The 15791-nt window shown below is 44.0% G+C and overlaps 1 protein-coding gene across 1 annotated transcript in view; it reads right to left on the bottom strand.

Annotated features, from left to right (window-relative positions):
• The window catches only part of ARK2C (arkadia (RNF111) C-terminal like ring finger ubiquitin ligase 2C), a 115286-nt gene extending 101728 nt beyond the window's left edge, over positions 1 to 13558 (bottom strand). The window contains exon 1 of the mRNA XM_073343460.2: positions 13382 to 13558. Coding sequence (XP_073199561.1) covers positions 13382 to 13442 — 61 coding nt within the window. The 5' untranslated portion in view covers positions 13443 to 13558. The remainder of the gene's footprint in view (positions 1 to 13381) is intronic.
• Positions 13559 to 15791: the final 2233 nt, after the last annotated feature.

Here is a 15791-nt window from a genome sequence, read left to right as displayed (position 1 = left end):
CCAGCAGGTGAAGGCTAACGACTACACACCATTCATGTGAGAACGTGTTACGTCCCTAGGCGTAAGGAAGGGAGAACGTGACAGGAGGTGGGAACACTTACCGGCTGAGATAGCGAGCTCCACAGCAGGCAACCAAATGGCCATGTTAGCGCTGCAGCTGTCTGCAAAGTTTAAAGGGCCAGCGCCCAGAAAGGCATGCTGGGCGAAAGGTCATGTGACCACTGAAGAGCGTCACCGGGGTCAGACAGAAGGGCCTAAGGGTTTTGCCAGTGGCAGTTGGGCAGTGGCCCCATATCAGAGTATCCCATAGTGCAGTGGTTAGTATTCAGCTAAGAGGTAGGGAACCTATGTTCAAAGCTCTTCTCCTCAAGCACTATGGGCAGTTGAACCAGTATTGCCCTCCCCCTGGGTGAGTGCCCTAACCACCAGGCTAAAGGTTATTAGGGAGGGGTTTTTTTTCCTCCCCACCCATCCGACTGTTACAGGCGTTCCAATGCTGTTCTTGCAAGTGAAAGCATAAATGTCTGACTCCAGGGGAGAGTCCAGATCCCCCTAAGCTGTGAGAGGGGAGGGCTTAGGATACACCCCCTCTTTGGCACCTGCTAAGCCAACTCCCTGCCTATTGTGCTGGCTTTATGGATCCCATTTTCAGGATCTGTCTGTCTCTCCCCGTGTATTGTATAGGGAGCTTGGGTGCCTATCTCAGAGTTTGTGGATTCCACTGGATGGCTGGGTGCCTAAAAGTTAGGCATGGCAAGGCTGAGCGTTGCAATGTCTAAATCCCTTTGTGGATCTGGGGCTAGGTAATTCTGGGGAATGGTGATTTGTTTCTGCCTGTCCCCAGCATAACTCCAATTCTGGAAGCTCCTGCTCTAGGCAGAGCCTGGTTGGTTTCACTGCGGAATTGGAATCCATGTCATGATAAAGAGCTCTGTAGCTAACACTGACAAGGCTCAGAAGTGATTGTGTTTGTCTGTGTTGGAGGGGAAGGACCTGAGTGCTCTGCCTCCCTCTTAGAAGATCAAGGAGCAGACTACCATGAGTGGGAATTAAATCGGTGTCTCCCATGTGAGAGGGCGCAGAGCAAGCAGTTAAGCACGCACAAAGCTAGAGGCTGCTTTGAACCACACTGCTCTGGGGGGGCAGGGGGAAGGTCCATGTCTCATGCAAGCTCTGCAAAACGCAGAACAGTCGTTTGTCCCAGGAAGAGAACCAGTGAGAGCAGAGGCAACCCATGCCTGCCGATAATGGGGGGTGGAGTGAGGGCAGCAGCTGAGGGGGAGGCGACTCATGCCTGCCTCTCCCCACGCGTACCCTCTGAGAGACAGGAGGAGAAAACTCACAGCTAGACCCCTGTGCCTTACCCATGTGTCTACCAGCAGGGTTAAAGAAACTCATAGTCTGATTCCCACTGTTTGGAGGCTTTCAACCTAGCCTCAGTATGGCCAACCCCACACATTCATGAGTCAGCCCTCCCCCCAAAAAAGTCTGAGATTGGCTTAAAGATCATGAGATTTTTTAACAATAAAGTGACAAACTGTGGGTTCTTTTCATTTGCCTTCCAGTTTTTGAGGCTTTAGGGAGCACTTGGGTCATGTTTTCAAGTTTGTCTCCACAACCCTGAGGGCTAGAAATGTAGTTTTACTGAAGGGAGAACTGTGATTCTCACCCAATCACCTGACCCCAGGAGTGGGGCATTAGGGAAAACACCAAAATACTGTGAGACTCCCACTAAAAGCAGAAGAGTTGGCAATTACTTGTGTTGCTGTTACCTGTGGTCCTACAAGCTGGCAAGGGAGGCAACTATCACTGAGAGCATTAGCAAAGTCACAGGACATGGCCAGTGGTCTGATTAAATATCCCTGATTCATGCAAGGACCATGACTGGGGACATTTAGTACTGTCAGACAGAAGGTGCACAGGGCCTTCCTGCATAAGAGCAAGTATTGTAAGAATTTTACATCAGCGACATCCAACCTTAGCCCGGCTTATGGCTTCCTTTGCAACTTACTAAGAGACTGCAGGTAGCACCGAACGTGCAGAAATGGAGCAGGGTAGCAGCTCTGCACTCATGCTGAGCATAGTCTTAGAAGTCTGTGAGGACTGCAGGTCCCAGTATGCTCCATCTCTGTATGAGCAACCTCCACTGGGATCGATTTGGAGAATGGCATCCTGGGACTTGTAGTCTCCATGGGCTGTGCCTGGGAGAGGTGACCGTAGGTCGCATTGTGAACTCGCGGAATCCCATATAGTCTGCCAACTACGTTTAGCATCCCCGGCTCACTGGAGTACTTTGGAGAGGACAAGAAGCTATTGGCACATGCGCAGGAAGCCTCTAAGAAAATAGAGGAAATGTTTTGCTTTCCAGAGAAGATAAGGAAATTATTTTAAAATTAAATTAGAAAAGCTTCAGAGTACAGAGAACGTTTGACTGTTGGACTGACTAATGAAGCGCAGATCAATACTGATAAAGCAATCAGGAATGGTTGGCTCAGGGATCTGGTAAAGCCATTCAGAGCTTTTCACTTCTAAGTTGCTGGGTTAAAGCCAGCTTAGACAGTCATCACAGAGTCATTCCTATTGATGGCTGTTTGGTGCCCTATAGAAGGTGAGTGGGTGGGTCTTGTTCGGTTGGATAAGTGTCCACAATGCACAAAACCCACCACCACCTTTGTGTGCATTCTGTTGGCAGTCTCAGAAGAAAAGCCCAGGACTGAATGGGTCTGGAAACAGAACTCTTCTCTTGCCCCGCCAGGTCAGTGTAAAGTTCATTGGTAGGAAAGGGAAGGGGGAATCTCATGCTGTACTTGTTGTGTGGATAAACTGAGGGCTTCATTAGGCATGCTCGTCAAGCCATCTCAGTGCTAAATTCACCTTTGACACCAAACAAAAAATAATGGCTAAGAAATAAACAGAGTCTTGATTATTTAAGCAGCAAACTTTAGGGTGCTGATGAATGAATCTGTGGACATTAATATTTCTGGAGTGATCAGACTGTGAGACTCTGCAGCAAATCCCCAGACATAGACTGGGCTACAGCGCTTCATACATCATGGCTTGCTGTTCACATATTTCTAGTGGTATTCTCCTACTTAGACTTCCCAAATGAGAAGGGGATTTCTTTTCCACTGCTGCCTAAGCATAGTGTCTGGCCCGTTTAAAAGTCCCCCGGGAAAAAAGGAACCTTCTACTTTCAATTATTTTACTAGCCATCCATATTCAGTACCAAAGCCCCACATAACAGGATGGACTATAAATGCATACTGCTCTGGGATGGATGTTTAAATGCAATATCCCCTAATAGCTTGTTCAAATAGAGGAAGCCAGAATGACAAGGCAACAGGTCTGGAAAAGTATGGGAGGGCAGAAGTCCGCATTCTCCCCATCCAGAGCAAGATTTCTCTAGAGAATGCTTGAACACAGCAGTTGGGAAGGCAATACTTTAAGATCTGAACAGCATGAACTGCAAAATGAATTTCATAATCCTTTCGGGAACGCTTTGAACTGATCTGTTTGGAATAAAAGAAAATGTAACTCTGTAGGGAGCCGGATGGCACATGGAATTGGTAATGAGATACAGAGTCTTTCTTGTCCAGGTCACCTGTTAGAGACTTAGAATCTAGCCCGGGTCATTATTAATCAAAAGCTGTTACTATCATCTGATGGCTGTTTGGTGGCCTATGGGTAATGAGTTAGTTGGTTTCCTTCCAGTTCCTTGCCTCCAGAGCACACACTCCACCCTGACAAATGGCAGTCAAAGCACAAAGGTCAGAGATGAGATGAGGACTCAGATATGTCTACACTGCAAAACAAAACAATCCTGGCTAGGGCAGGTAGTCTCAGAGCCTGGGTCAACTGACTCAGGCTTGTCCTACAGATGTTCCTGCTCAGGCTGGGTTGTGAGACCCACTCGCCTCCTAAGTTTCAGAGCCTGAGCCCAAATGTATACACTGCTATTTTGAGCCCCATAGCACAGGCCCCGCAAACCTGAGTCACTTGACCCAGTCTCTCTGCCGTGGGTCTTTTTTTGCTTTGTAGATGTGCCCTAAATTACTCCTTCGGCCCTTAGAGGTCATCCCTCTGCATTAGCAGGTTAGCCCATTGTTCTACTGCACCCTGTGCTGTACATGTCCTGCAGAATTCTTCAGGCTGCTTGTTTGGCACCCGTTATTAATGCTATAGCCTCTCTATCTATATGGGTACACACTCCGTATTATTAAGGAAGCAAACTGGAAGCCATCAGGCCGCTTAGAAGGGATGATTTTAGGGCAGTTTCAACTGCTCAGAGGGTTATTAGAACACCAATCACTGTCCTTTAACGTGTATATGGGATGGATCCTTGAATTATGGCCCTTATTAAACTGTGCACAGTGACTTGGTAAAATGTGTACTTAGCTGTTTTGGAAAACCTTGCCTAATAAACTGGCTCTTAGCCTTTAAGCAAAATCTCCCCAGCAAATGGCAATTGGTTCAGAGGACACATTCCCAAAAGGGGCATGAGAATGGTAAACTGTTGGAGCCCACTACAGCCTAGATGGGTCCTGCTAGTTCAAGAAAGTGATCCATCTTTCATGACGGGCGATCAGACCAAATGAAAGAACTCCAATCGCTTAAGGAAGGACCCCAGGACTGGGCAGTCAGTCTAAACCCAGAGTGGCACCATTCATATTAGTGAGTCACTGGAGGTAACTGAGACCAGAAGCTGGTGCGTGTAGCCTTCATGACCACACTGCTTCCTCCACATACAGCCCAGCCCAGAGAAGACTGGGAATAGCAGGAATAATGCTTGGAGAGTGTTGCAAAGGTCAAGAATCCCAGTAATTGCACTCTGATTCCTGGAGTCACAGTAAACTGGCTATGTGAGCAAAGGTAAATCTAAATTAAGCAGCATCCTTATGAGACATCACCTATTACTGCTCCATTACGTTTATTATATCAAGCCCAATCTTGTCATCCTTATTGGAGCAAAATGACCACTGATAGTGGCCTGGGTCTGCAACAGCAACCAAGGAGTGCCCAGCACAGCATGGGCAATTGAGGGGACTGGAAAGATGGCTTTAAGCTACCTTTGCACTCTCCCAGTTCTGGGCTGGCTTTGCAGCTGCCCTGTGCTCTCTGTAAATTAGAGCCACTTGATAAGCACAGCTGCAGCCTTTTTCCTCCTAGACACCAGCTGAACACCACCAAAGCCTCACCCTACGGTAGGGATCTTCCTTAGGCCAGTTAAGCCCCTATTCTTTAGGGATCCGTTACATCCACAGCGCCGCACAAAGCAGCCATGGCAAAGAGAGAAATTGGGTCTATTGACTATAATGGGGGTTTAACCAGACTATGGAGGACTGAGTACAGAGCACAGGAATTAGCCAATAGGGCCTGATTCTGCTCTTACTCAAAGGAGTAACTCCACTGGAGTCAACATGATCAGACTTGGTATCCAAAGGTCAGTTTAGTTTCTTAGCCATTTTTTTTGGCAAAGCATCTGCAGACACCTGGGGCATCCCCAGAGTCGGCACTTCCCTTGTGGAGACCCATTTAGTGCAATTTCAGAAACAATTGATCTTTGGGAGGAAGACTGGCAAGCCTCAGTTGCATACATGGGATAGCAGGTGTATCTCTTAGCAATCACATGAAGCAGGCTCTAGCTTATTTCCTCCTGCCTGAAGGACTATCTTCCCCACAAAATGCTGGATCAGATTCTCATCCCAATTTTGCAGGTGCCACCCCCCACTGAAGTCACATAAACCTAATTCAGCCCTCATATATACACACACAACTACCCCAAGGACATGCATAGCTGAGGACAGACTAGATCCTTCAAGTCAGGGGGGTTGCTTTAACCAGGGTGACTGAAACCAGAGCTGTGGGTTTCCTGAAGTTGGGATGTGTTTAGTTAGCAGGAATGGTAAGGATTTATGGCCTGGTTTTCGAAAGCGCTGAGCAGCCCTTGCTCCCACTGACTGTGGATGGAGGATCTAGACATGTAAAACTAGTTTGCTGGGACAGGTCCCATCAGGCATCAGAAGAAAACACTGTAAACATATTTTTTGATAGAGGCCACGACAAAGGCATGGTAAAACTGCTGCCTTGTTCATACGAATAACACAACGTGAATTTGGTGGATGTGCCTGGTCAAGGAGCTGTCCCCAGAATATACATGTAAGTGGAGTGAGGCTTGTCAGACATCCATACGGCTCTGTGCTCTACATTTAGGCCTAGATCTTTCCCTACCACAGAACAAACCTCAGGTCAAAATTAGGTGGGAAACTCAGCATCCTGTGTGTTCTGGGGGTGTGGTCCTCCCACCCCCTGGATGCTCTGAGATCTACAGAGGGCCAGGGAATGTGCACTGAGGCCTAGTCCCTCTCTGCTGATCCCTGGGCCCCCTAACTCCCTCAGGAGCTCTGTTCCATTGAGTCCCTGGCTATGACTAAGCCAAAACTCCTTGGGGAGGAGGTGCTGACAACATGGAATGAGAGTCTGTGTAAGATAAGGTAGCAGGATCAACATTATTTTGGACTGAGGAAAAAGCTGATTGTGGAGGAGAGTGGCACTGTGCAGATGCTCTTACTCCTGGCTCCCCACATCCCCTGAAATCACAGAGCCGTGAACACACAGAGTTGGCCTGGAAGGGCTGGTGCAGAAGTGGGTGACAATTGTGGTGGGTTGACTCACTGTAACAGCATTTAGCTGCCGTGGGGGGCTTTCCACTCTTTCCATCAAAATGAAGGAGGAATGAGTTGGCCTTTAACATTTTGCATGTTCTTCATGGCATTACAGGGAATGTTTTCATGTGAGATACATGAGGCGTTTGAGAGAGGGGGTCGTTTACTCCCACTGACTCCTTTTGTCTTACATTTTATCCTATGTGCAGCAGAGGACTGACACCCCAAAAATTGCTGAAATGGACAAAAATCTCCTGATGATGCTATTCATTCACTAGGGCAATTGAGGATTCAGACAGAGCAGGATTCAGGCCTTGATTTGCTGTGGAGAGAGCTGAATGCTGTAGTCAACTAGTATGCAGCTAGCCAGAGTAACACCACTCTGACAGGGGCCACACAAGCACTGAGAGAGTCTTATGCACATAGGCAGATCGTGCAGCTAAGTGATATGTTTGGTGCAATGCATTGGGCTTTTTTAACATTACAAGAACCAATACTTATTAAGGAGTTGTGTTTACTGCTATAATCTTGGCCTGCTTGCTGTGGGGTTTTAAGTTTCATAGCCACTAAGCCTATCATCTTCAAATTTAGTGCCTTAAAAATTTTAGGCAGCTAAATCTACCGTTAGGAACCTAAATCAACGAGGCCTGGTTTCAGAGGTTGTGAGGATCCACAGTTCTCTTGGAAATCCACACACAGGGCACTCAGCAGCCTCCAGGAGTTACTCTGCACAGCAGCACCTGGCAGGATTGAACCCTAATCACTTGACTCACAGTTGATTAGGCCGTGGGTTGGATTTTTAACTGCATGCCTCTCACAAGTCCATTTATACTTTGGTTTCTTTTGCTTTTTAATTTGGAAGTGGGTTCATTAGTTTTTAAACATTATACATACGTGGGCCCAATTCTGCTCTTACCAGTGTAAATCCAGAGTTACTTCATTAAACTTTGCTGGAGCTGTTCCAGATTTATGCCACAGCAAATGAGAGTAGAATTTGGCCCAGTATGTTTATTTCTGAAATAAAATAAAAAAACCCGGTACAGATTATAATGAGACAAGAATCTCGGCTTGGTTCAGGAGATGGGGTCCGATGGGCCTGGTTCTTATTGAAACTTCTCTGGCAGCATAAAGGGGCTTAAAGTGTGTGTAAACTATTTCAATCCCTTCTAAAGCTGCCAGAGCAGTGTAAAGGCACCTTAGCATACCTAAGAATCTGGCCCAGTTGCGTCCATGGTCAGGATAATCATTCCCCCTCTTATACAAGGATGTTATTTAAAAACACCCCGTTAATGCATGGGGGTGTCTGAGAGAAATATACACTTTCAAGAAACCCTTGTGAGTCCTTCCAAACCCACAGCAACAATAGCACTTTGCTTGCCTCCAATGTTCCCAATCTGGGCTACTGAAATGAAAAAGATGGCTCTCTCGTGTCCAGATGTCTTTTCTGAATTAGTGTCAAAGGTATTAATTATTAAACTGTGGATGCATTCTATGAATTATGAACCATGGAAGCCTTGTGGCTGTTTGCTAGTACAGTGTTGGGGGAAAGCAGAAATATTGTCTCTCATAAGAATGCATGTTCTAACAAGATAGGTCAAAACATGATGCAGATGATAAATTGCTTAGCATGAGTTCCCATTAATCCAGAAGCTTTCTGTATTATTAGATTACTAAACTATCCTCAAAATGTATCAAACAATATTGATCTATATTAGCCTAATTTGCAAAATAAGAACTGGTGGCTTGGTATGATGAAACCACTATCTGTAACAAAGGGACAGCTGCTTGCATATTTCAGGTTAGCAAGGGTTGGAAATGTAGGACTTGGAGTGAGGGGGTTGGTTGGTTGGTTGGATTTTTTACTTTCTGAAACCATGAACAAAATTGCATTGTACTGTGTGGGGGAAAAAAAAAAAAATCATGTAATAGAATGATCAGCCCCAAACAGGCATGCATGTCTCCCTTCATGCAAGCTTAAAAAAAGCACAGGCTCCCTGCTTACATATGTGTCCGTGTACATGTGTCACAGCAAAACAGCTAAGCTTTCAAATCTGGAATAGGCTCGAGCAGAGAACAAAGGGCCAAAGCATACAGTACATCCAGAAGGGGGAGCAGAGAAATATATTGTGTGTGGTCATACAGGAGGGACATGATGGCCAAATAATTACTGAGATACATGGAAAAGGAATATGGAGGAGGAAAAAACTCAGGATACAGCTAGGAGAAAGTGAAAAAGCACTGCCTTGCAAAATGATGAGTCTCTTCAAATGACGACCATTTAGGTAGTGTGGGTTCCTTTAATCACTTGATTTCATTTGTTTCTAACATGCCTTTTTCTACAGGACAAACGTAAGATTACTTGTCGTGCACTGAAATTTTGATAGGTGGAACTGTCAACTGCTGAATTTTTGCTCTACTTTACAGGAAAATAACCCGACCCTGCATTTCTCCATCTTCTTTTGAAATGCAATTAGTGCAAAAAAGTGTTTTTGGAAGCCCTGACTCTACTTAGTCTCTTGTAGTGGCACCTAAATACCAACATGTAATCAATTTTAAATGTATTATGTAATAATGCCCTCCTGCAAGTCTGGGAAACAGTCCTCTTAATGGGTTCTGGTGAGATACCAAAGATGGGTGATCTGCATTATTATTTCATAGCATCTGCAGTAAACTCCCCTACTGGCTAAGGTGCAGAGCGAATTCAAATTTTCTGTGTGCTTACATATATTTTAAAGTGCATGTTTACTTACTTGAGTTTCTATGTCAATATTTAACTTGTTAATCAAATCAGATATTCAAAAGAGTGGACCTCAAGTTTTCACACTATAGTGCAAGCAGGAAGTGTAGTTATAACCTTAGCATCTTGGACACATTTACTACTCTAGCTCCCCAGCTGTCTATCTAAGGTATTTATAGTGTGCCAGTCATCATAGTATCTAGGCACTAAGGACTCCTCTCCTACCAAATGGTGGGCAGGATAGTTATATTCAGAAGGGCAGGGTTATAAAAAGGAGGGGGGAAATATTTTTTCAGACTCATTTACTTCTTGCTAATAAAGCCAGCCATATAAAAACGTCTTTTTCCCTCATCCATCTTGGGGCATTGCACCTCTCATTACTCATGACCAATGTGTAACCTTGTCATCAGAAGGCAGTAATAGCAGGCTCCTTAATCTCTTCTGATAATTAATGAGTGTGGGTGTGTTTATACACTTATTTTTTGCCATTCTAAAGTAAAACAGAACTATACATAGGCACAGTGATAATATAGGATGTGTATCTGTACAGTAGATATACACAGACTAATGCTGAATATAGATATGGGATCGAAATATTAAAGACCCCCATATCTGTGGTACTGAAATTCATTCACTCAAATCTTACAATGGGGAAAGCAAGGAAAAAATCTAAACAGCAGGATACGACAATAAATGGGAAAACAGCAATAGAAAAAGCACACTAGGTTAATATAGGAAAACTAGTTTCTTTATTGAGAGATTGTATATTAGTATTAGTGGAATTGTGTGTAACAATGTCATCATGCACACAATACAAAAAGGCAAGGCCCACCATGCTATGGAAGGGCAACAGAACAAAAGCAGCGTACAATGAGCAGATGTATAGGCTACAGCACATTACATTTCAGCAGGGTATGTCTCTACAGAGAGATTTACATCAGAAACTAGGTAATGTAAAAAAATACAGACCATGCTTTAGTTTTAGTACAAGAAAAAAGGTGAAGATACACAACCAAAGGATATTTGATACAGAAAATTACCCACAAAATAAGAACAGGAAGTAATTTAGCACAGCAGAAAATGTTATCCCTGTTTAATGGAAAACCATTTTGCCAGTAGTCTCTCCTTTTAAAAAAAAATAATTTAATTAAAATTGCCATTTAATATGCTTCTTTGGAGCAGTATTAATGGATCAAATGTTTGTGTCCAATTTATATACACTAAATAAAGTGTTTGGATCATTTCTGTAACAGGCAGTTGTATATACTGGATGTTTCAGCTTTCAAAGAAACAGATGGAGGCCAGCTGTTGAAAGTGGTGTAATTTTGGCCAAGAGTGTGTGTGATATATAATGTACAAAGATGCAGTACCCCTTTGTATTACAAAGTCTTTGAATAATCCTTGTTAATATGCAGGGTGGAGGACTATTCAGATGTTCATATGCTTAGTGTCCCCATTTATTCATGGATCTTATTCTCCAACTATTTTTCAAAGCCTTTTTTTTAAATGTAAGGCTAATTTAATTGCAGATTTTATTATTATTATTTTTGCCTATGATTGACTGTAATTTGTTTAGTCATAAAGGCGTTCTAGATGGCAAACCAATGGTTGTCTAAATAACTAGAAACAAGCCCACAAGATCCTGCATCCACCAACTAAAGCAAAATGAATCCACTTAACAGGAATTTACAGTGCAATGTACTTAGCTAAACAAGATGAAGATACAAAAATGGCTGTTATTATCTACAGCTATTCTGAAATGGCCTGTTTTCTATGCTACTACAATGAAATTAAAAAGAGCAGATTTAAGCTTACAGTCTGTCTAATAGTTTTACAAGAAAATTGTGGTTTAGGACTTCAGGTTTAAGCATTAGTATCCTCTGTCACAGGGTCTTTTATGGTTCATTTTTATGGATCAAATCTCAATTTACAGTTTCTCTGTGGGTATGTTCGGTTTTAAGTAAAATGAAAGAACCCAAAATGAAATGTAAATTTAGGGGAGAGAAGCAGACAACCTCTCCCCTCCCACTAAAACTAATTTGAAATTGAAAACATTAAATTGCATCCAGCAATGGTATTAAAAATCAGTGTAATTAGTGATGATAATGATTTAATCAGGATAATTATACTTTGGGGCTTAACATCAGTCTGAATTATTTTTAATGCATGCCTAGTATATAATAAAAAAATCCTAGACATTCTCAAATAATAATAAGAATAATTGCACAGATGAGAGGGAGAGGGGAAAAATTAGTGTTAGGGAGAAATCTCATCAATCTAAGCCTTTTTGAAATTGACAGACAGCCCATAGAGAGGGGATACTGCAGCTTAAATATCAATGCCTTCCTCGGATGGATACAGGAAATGGTTAAGAGAGGGGTGTCACAATACAGCTAAATGCAGAGGCAGAGGGCTACAGCACACAGCAGCAAGTTGACCATTCACTGTGCTACACAATGAAGAAAAAAAAATAAAGATTTGATAAATGCAAAATGTCATCATCCCATCATCACAATAGAGACTGCAGTTAACAATGCCACTATGTTCAACCTGGGTCATATGTACACATACAGTAAAGGGAAATAAAATTTAAAGTGGTTGGGCAACAGCAAGAAAGGAAAGACCAGATTCTGATCTCAGTCACACTGGGTGTAAATCAGTGCATCTGAAGCCATCCATGCAGTGGAGTTACTCTGGATTTATAGCAATGTAAACTGAGATCAGAATCTGGACTGAGTCTAATTGTGCTAGATTTTAACCCATCTTTTATTGGGTCCCCAGTGACCAAGATCTCAATGGTAATTACAGCAGTGCATCATCTTTATGAGAAAATTTATTTTATATATAAATAAAACTATAGGGACTTGACCAACAATAGGCCAAAAGGGGTGGGAGGTCAGGCTGGGGGAACATTTCCAGGGAAAGAAATGTAAGGAGAGAGAGGGGGGGGGGCTGATTGAGAAATAATAATGACTCTAAATGCATCCTGATTTTGATAGAAAGAAAATGGAAGGAATGAGGGAGAAAGGGGGTGGGGGAAGGTCCAAGTCCATTGTCTGTAGCAGAATGTGGGGTGGATGGGAAGGAGGGGAGGTGGAAAAAATATGCAAGGGCCATACACATCCCATATTAAATCTCTGTGAAAAGTCATCATCACGCTGCTTTTTCTGAAAAATCTCTGAGCAATAAGAGCACCATGGAGCTGCGGACTGATGTGCTGCTCTCCAGAGCCAACATTACATTCGAATCCCCAAAGAGAAGAGGACAAATTACAGGAGATGGGAGGCGGGGAGGGGGAATGTCCAACAAGAAAAAGAAATAAAGGGCCCCCTAAAAACGGTAGGCTAATTCCAAAGCTATTTTAGTCCATTACAGAAGAAACAGCAAGGGACAAAAAAGAAAGGTTAAGAGAGGGTGAACATGCTCTCGGGTCCCAAGAGAGTGGGGGGAGGGGGGAGATAAGCTATGGAGAGACCTCGGCTTGGAAATAAATAATAATAAAAGCACAGATCAATGGGTAAACAGGGCACACACACACGCCAAGAACACAAAATAAAATCGCTACCTACTGAATGCACAAAATCAAAAAGAAATACCTTTTTTTTTTTTTAAGCCCCCCTACCCCATCTGGGCATAGGTCTGGGCTTGGCTTCCCACCCGAGAGCTCGATTTGTCAGGTGGAAAGCAGGGGGCAGATGATCCGATTTAAAGGAAGGAGGCTCCCCGCACCCCGAAAAAGAAGAATCTTGAAGTCATCCCGCCAGCTCGGTTGCTGGATTTTCTTTTTCCTTCCCCCCCCCCCCCCAACCCCACCACCCTCCTGCATCTGATCCGCAAGACAGAGAGACAACGAGGAGCCAGGAGTGGGTGGGGGGCTGGGGAGGGGGGGGGAACCCTCCAGAGAAACCAAAGGATCGTGCCTTTAAACCACACACCCCCACCCCCCGCCACCGCGAATAAGCCCCGAAGGATAAAGCGATACCTCTGTTTCGTACAGAGCCAAACACTGGAAGCACAAGATAGCCGACGTGCACTAGTACCATCCTGCCTGCCTGCTGCCGCGGCTGCGGTCCCTTTGTTGTGCTGCTCCTGGGCGGAGGTGGGAGCGGGGCTGCTGCTGGCTGGGAGACAGATGGCCCATGGAAATGGTCCCTTCCAATCCCCTATATACATTCAAATGTGGAGCTGGGACTGCAGCTGCCTGGCACACAAAGGGAAGGGCAGCCAATGGGAGGGAGGCCTGGGAGGAGGGGGTGGTTGGTGCTTTCTTGCTGGGTTTTTTATATATATATATATATATTATTATTATCTCCAGCTTGGGTCTCTGTGACAGGGAGGAGACCCAATCAGGGGCTGGGCTGGAGCCTGCCCTGGGTCCTGCTGGCTAAGCTGCCTCCAAACAAGGAGATGGAAGCAAATTGGGGCCAGGGTCTGGAAGGCTGGGGGGGGGGGTTCACACCCACGGACATGCAGATACACTCTCACACCCTCCCTGGCCAGCGGGATTCGCTGCGAAACCCCCACCCCCACCCCCGAGATACGTGCACACACCCACAGAGACACATGGAGTGATTCAGACAGAGACACAGACCACACATACGTTCCACACCCTAGCCACAGAGACTCATGTGGGTGTGCGCACCCCCCCAGAGACCGGGATAAACATGCAGTACACACATACAGGGCCAGATTTTTAAAGGTATTTAGATGCCCAAAGATGCAGCTTGGCACCTTACTACCTTTAAATATCTGGCTCACCCATCCTACATACAAAGACACACACACACACACCCAGACACCCACAAACATACAGTCTATACATACATCAAGAGACACAAATATACAGAGACATCAACATGCCCAACATATGAACACAGACACAGATCATACCAGTATAAAAAAGTCCTATAGAAGTTGAGAGAATGATAACCCTGCTATAGAACTCTACAGAATGGTTAAGAAAACGACACAGATTTCTTTATTAAATCCTGTGGCTTTTCAGAGTAATTTCTGTAGAATCTTATTAAGTATCTCTATTGGTTTAATTCCTGTTACATTCTATACATCTTCTCCATTAAGGCACGGACAGATACATATAAAGACACACAGTCAGGCCTATACACAATCTACACAAATATGTACAGAAGTGTATGCACACACACACACAGGCATGGACACACACAGAGAGAGGGCACAAATATGTACGCTATGCATGCACCCAGACAGAGGCACACAACATATACACTACATACATCCTACACTCACAGATAGAGCAGAGATACACAGACAGTGACCCATAAACATGCACATTGCACATACAAAGTCATATATGTGTACCCAACTCATATAGATATACGTATACATATAAATGCACACTCCCAACCGCTCAAAGACAAAGGGGAATACCCTATACAGACAGACACACACACACACAGAGTCAGACATATACTGACACCTGCACATATGCTTATGGAAAGTCCTACAGAGTGAGCAGAGAATAATATTCTCTCTGTAGAATTTCTAAGCCAGTCTACAGAATCCTATAACAGGGATAAAAGTCACTATTCAATTCTATAGGATAGTTTAAACATTCTCTAGCAAGGATATCATCATTCTCTATTAAATTCTATATGGATTTAGAATAATTTTTATAAAATCCTGGTTCATTTCTACAGAACCCTATTGTATAAAGCCCTATTAAGTTCTCTAGGACATGCATACAGAGACATAATCAAACATACAGAGAGACAAATTTCACACGCACTCAGGGGTGCACACATACTGCACAAGTACAGCAGCACCTGGATTCCCTCCCATATACATGTAACATCCTACACACAAAGACGCACAGACACAGACAACAGCCGGACCTGAAAAGGTGTCCATTTCCACCCTAAAGTCCTGCACAGAGTGCTAAAAACAACAGCAAGACAACCCTTAAATATATAACTAACAGGAAAACAATATGCCACCGAACAAGACAAAAAATGTAAGAGCAATGGTGTGACACTGATTGCCATAAACTAACAAGAAAATGAAGGAAATCTCTATTTTAAAATACTCTCTGATATCTGCTTGAGGCCAGTCTGTGCTACATGTACCACAACATGCTGCAGAAGAGTAAATCATTGCTCATGTGACAATGAAAGAATCACAGTTGCCCCTTTCTTCTAACACTGAACCAGGAACTTTATGAAAATAAGGACACAACTGTATTACCCCTCAAGGTATTCTGTTTCTCTTTGCTTCACTGTAGAACTTCAGGGCTAGAGATTTTCCCAAAAAGTCTCTCTGTGGTCTCAGAGGAGCAGCCGTGTTAGTCTGTATTCGCAAAAAGAAAAGGAGGACTCGTGGCACCTTAGAGACTAACCAATTTATTTGAGCATGAGCTT

Source organism: Lepidochelys kempii, chromosome 5, assembly GCF_965140285.1.
Source record: "Lepidochelys kempii isolate rLepKem1 chromosome 5, rLepKem1.hap1, whole genome shotgun sequence".
Classification (NCBI taxonomy): Eukaryota; Metazoa; Chordata; order Testudines; family Cheloniidae; genus Lepidochelys; species Lepidochelys kempii.
The sequence above is the reverse complement of the archived record's forward strand: the minus strand, read 5'-3'. Positions and strand labels throughout refer to the sequence as shown.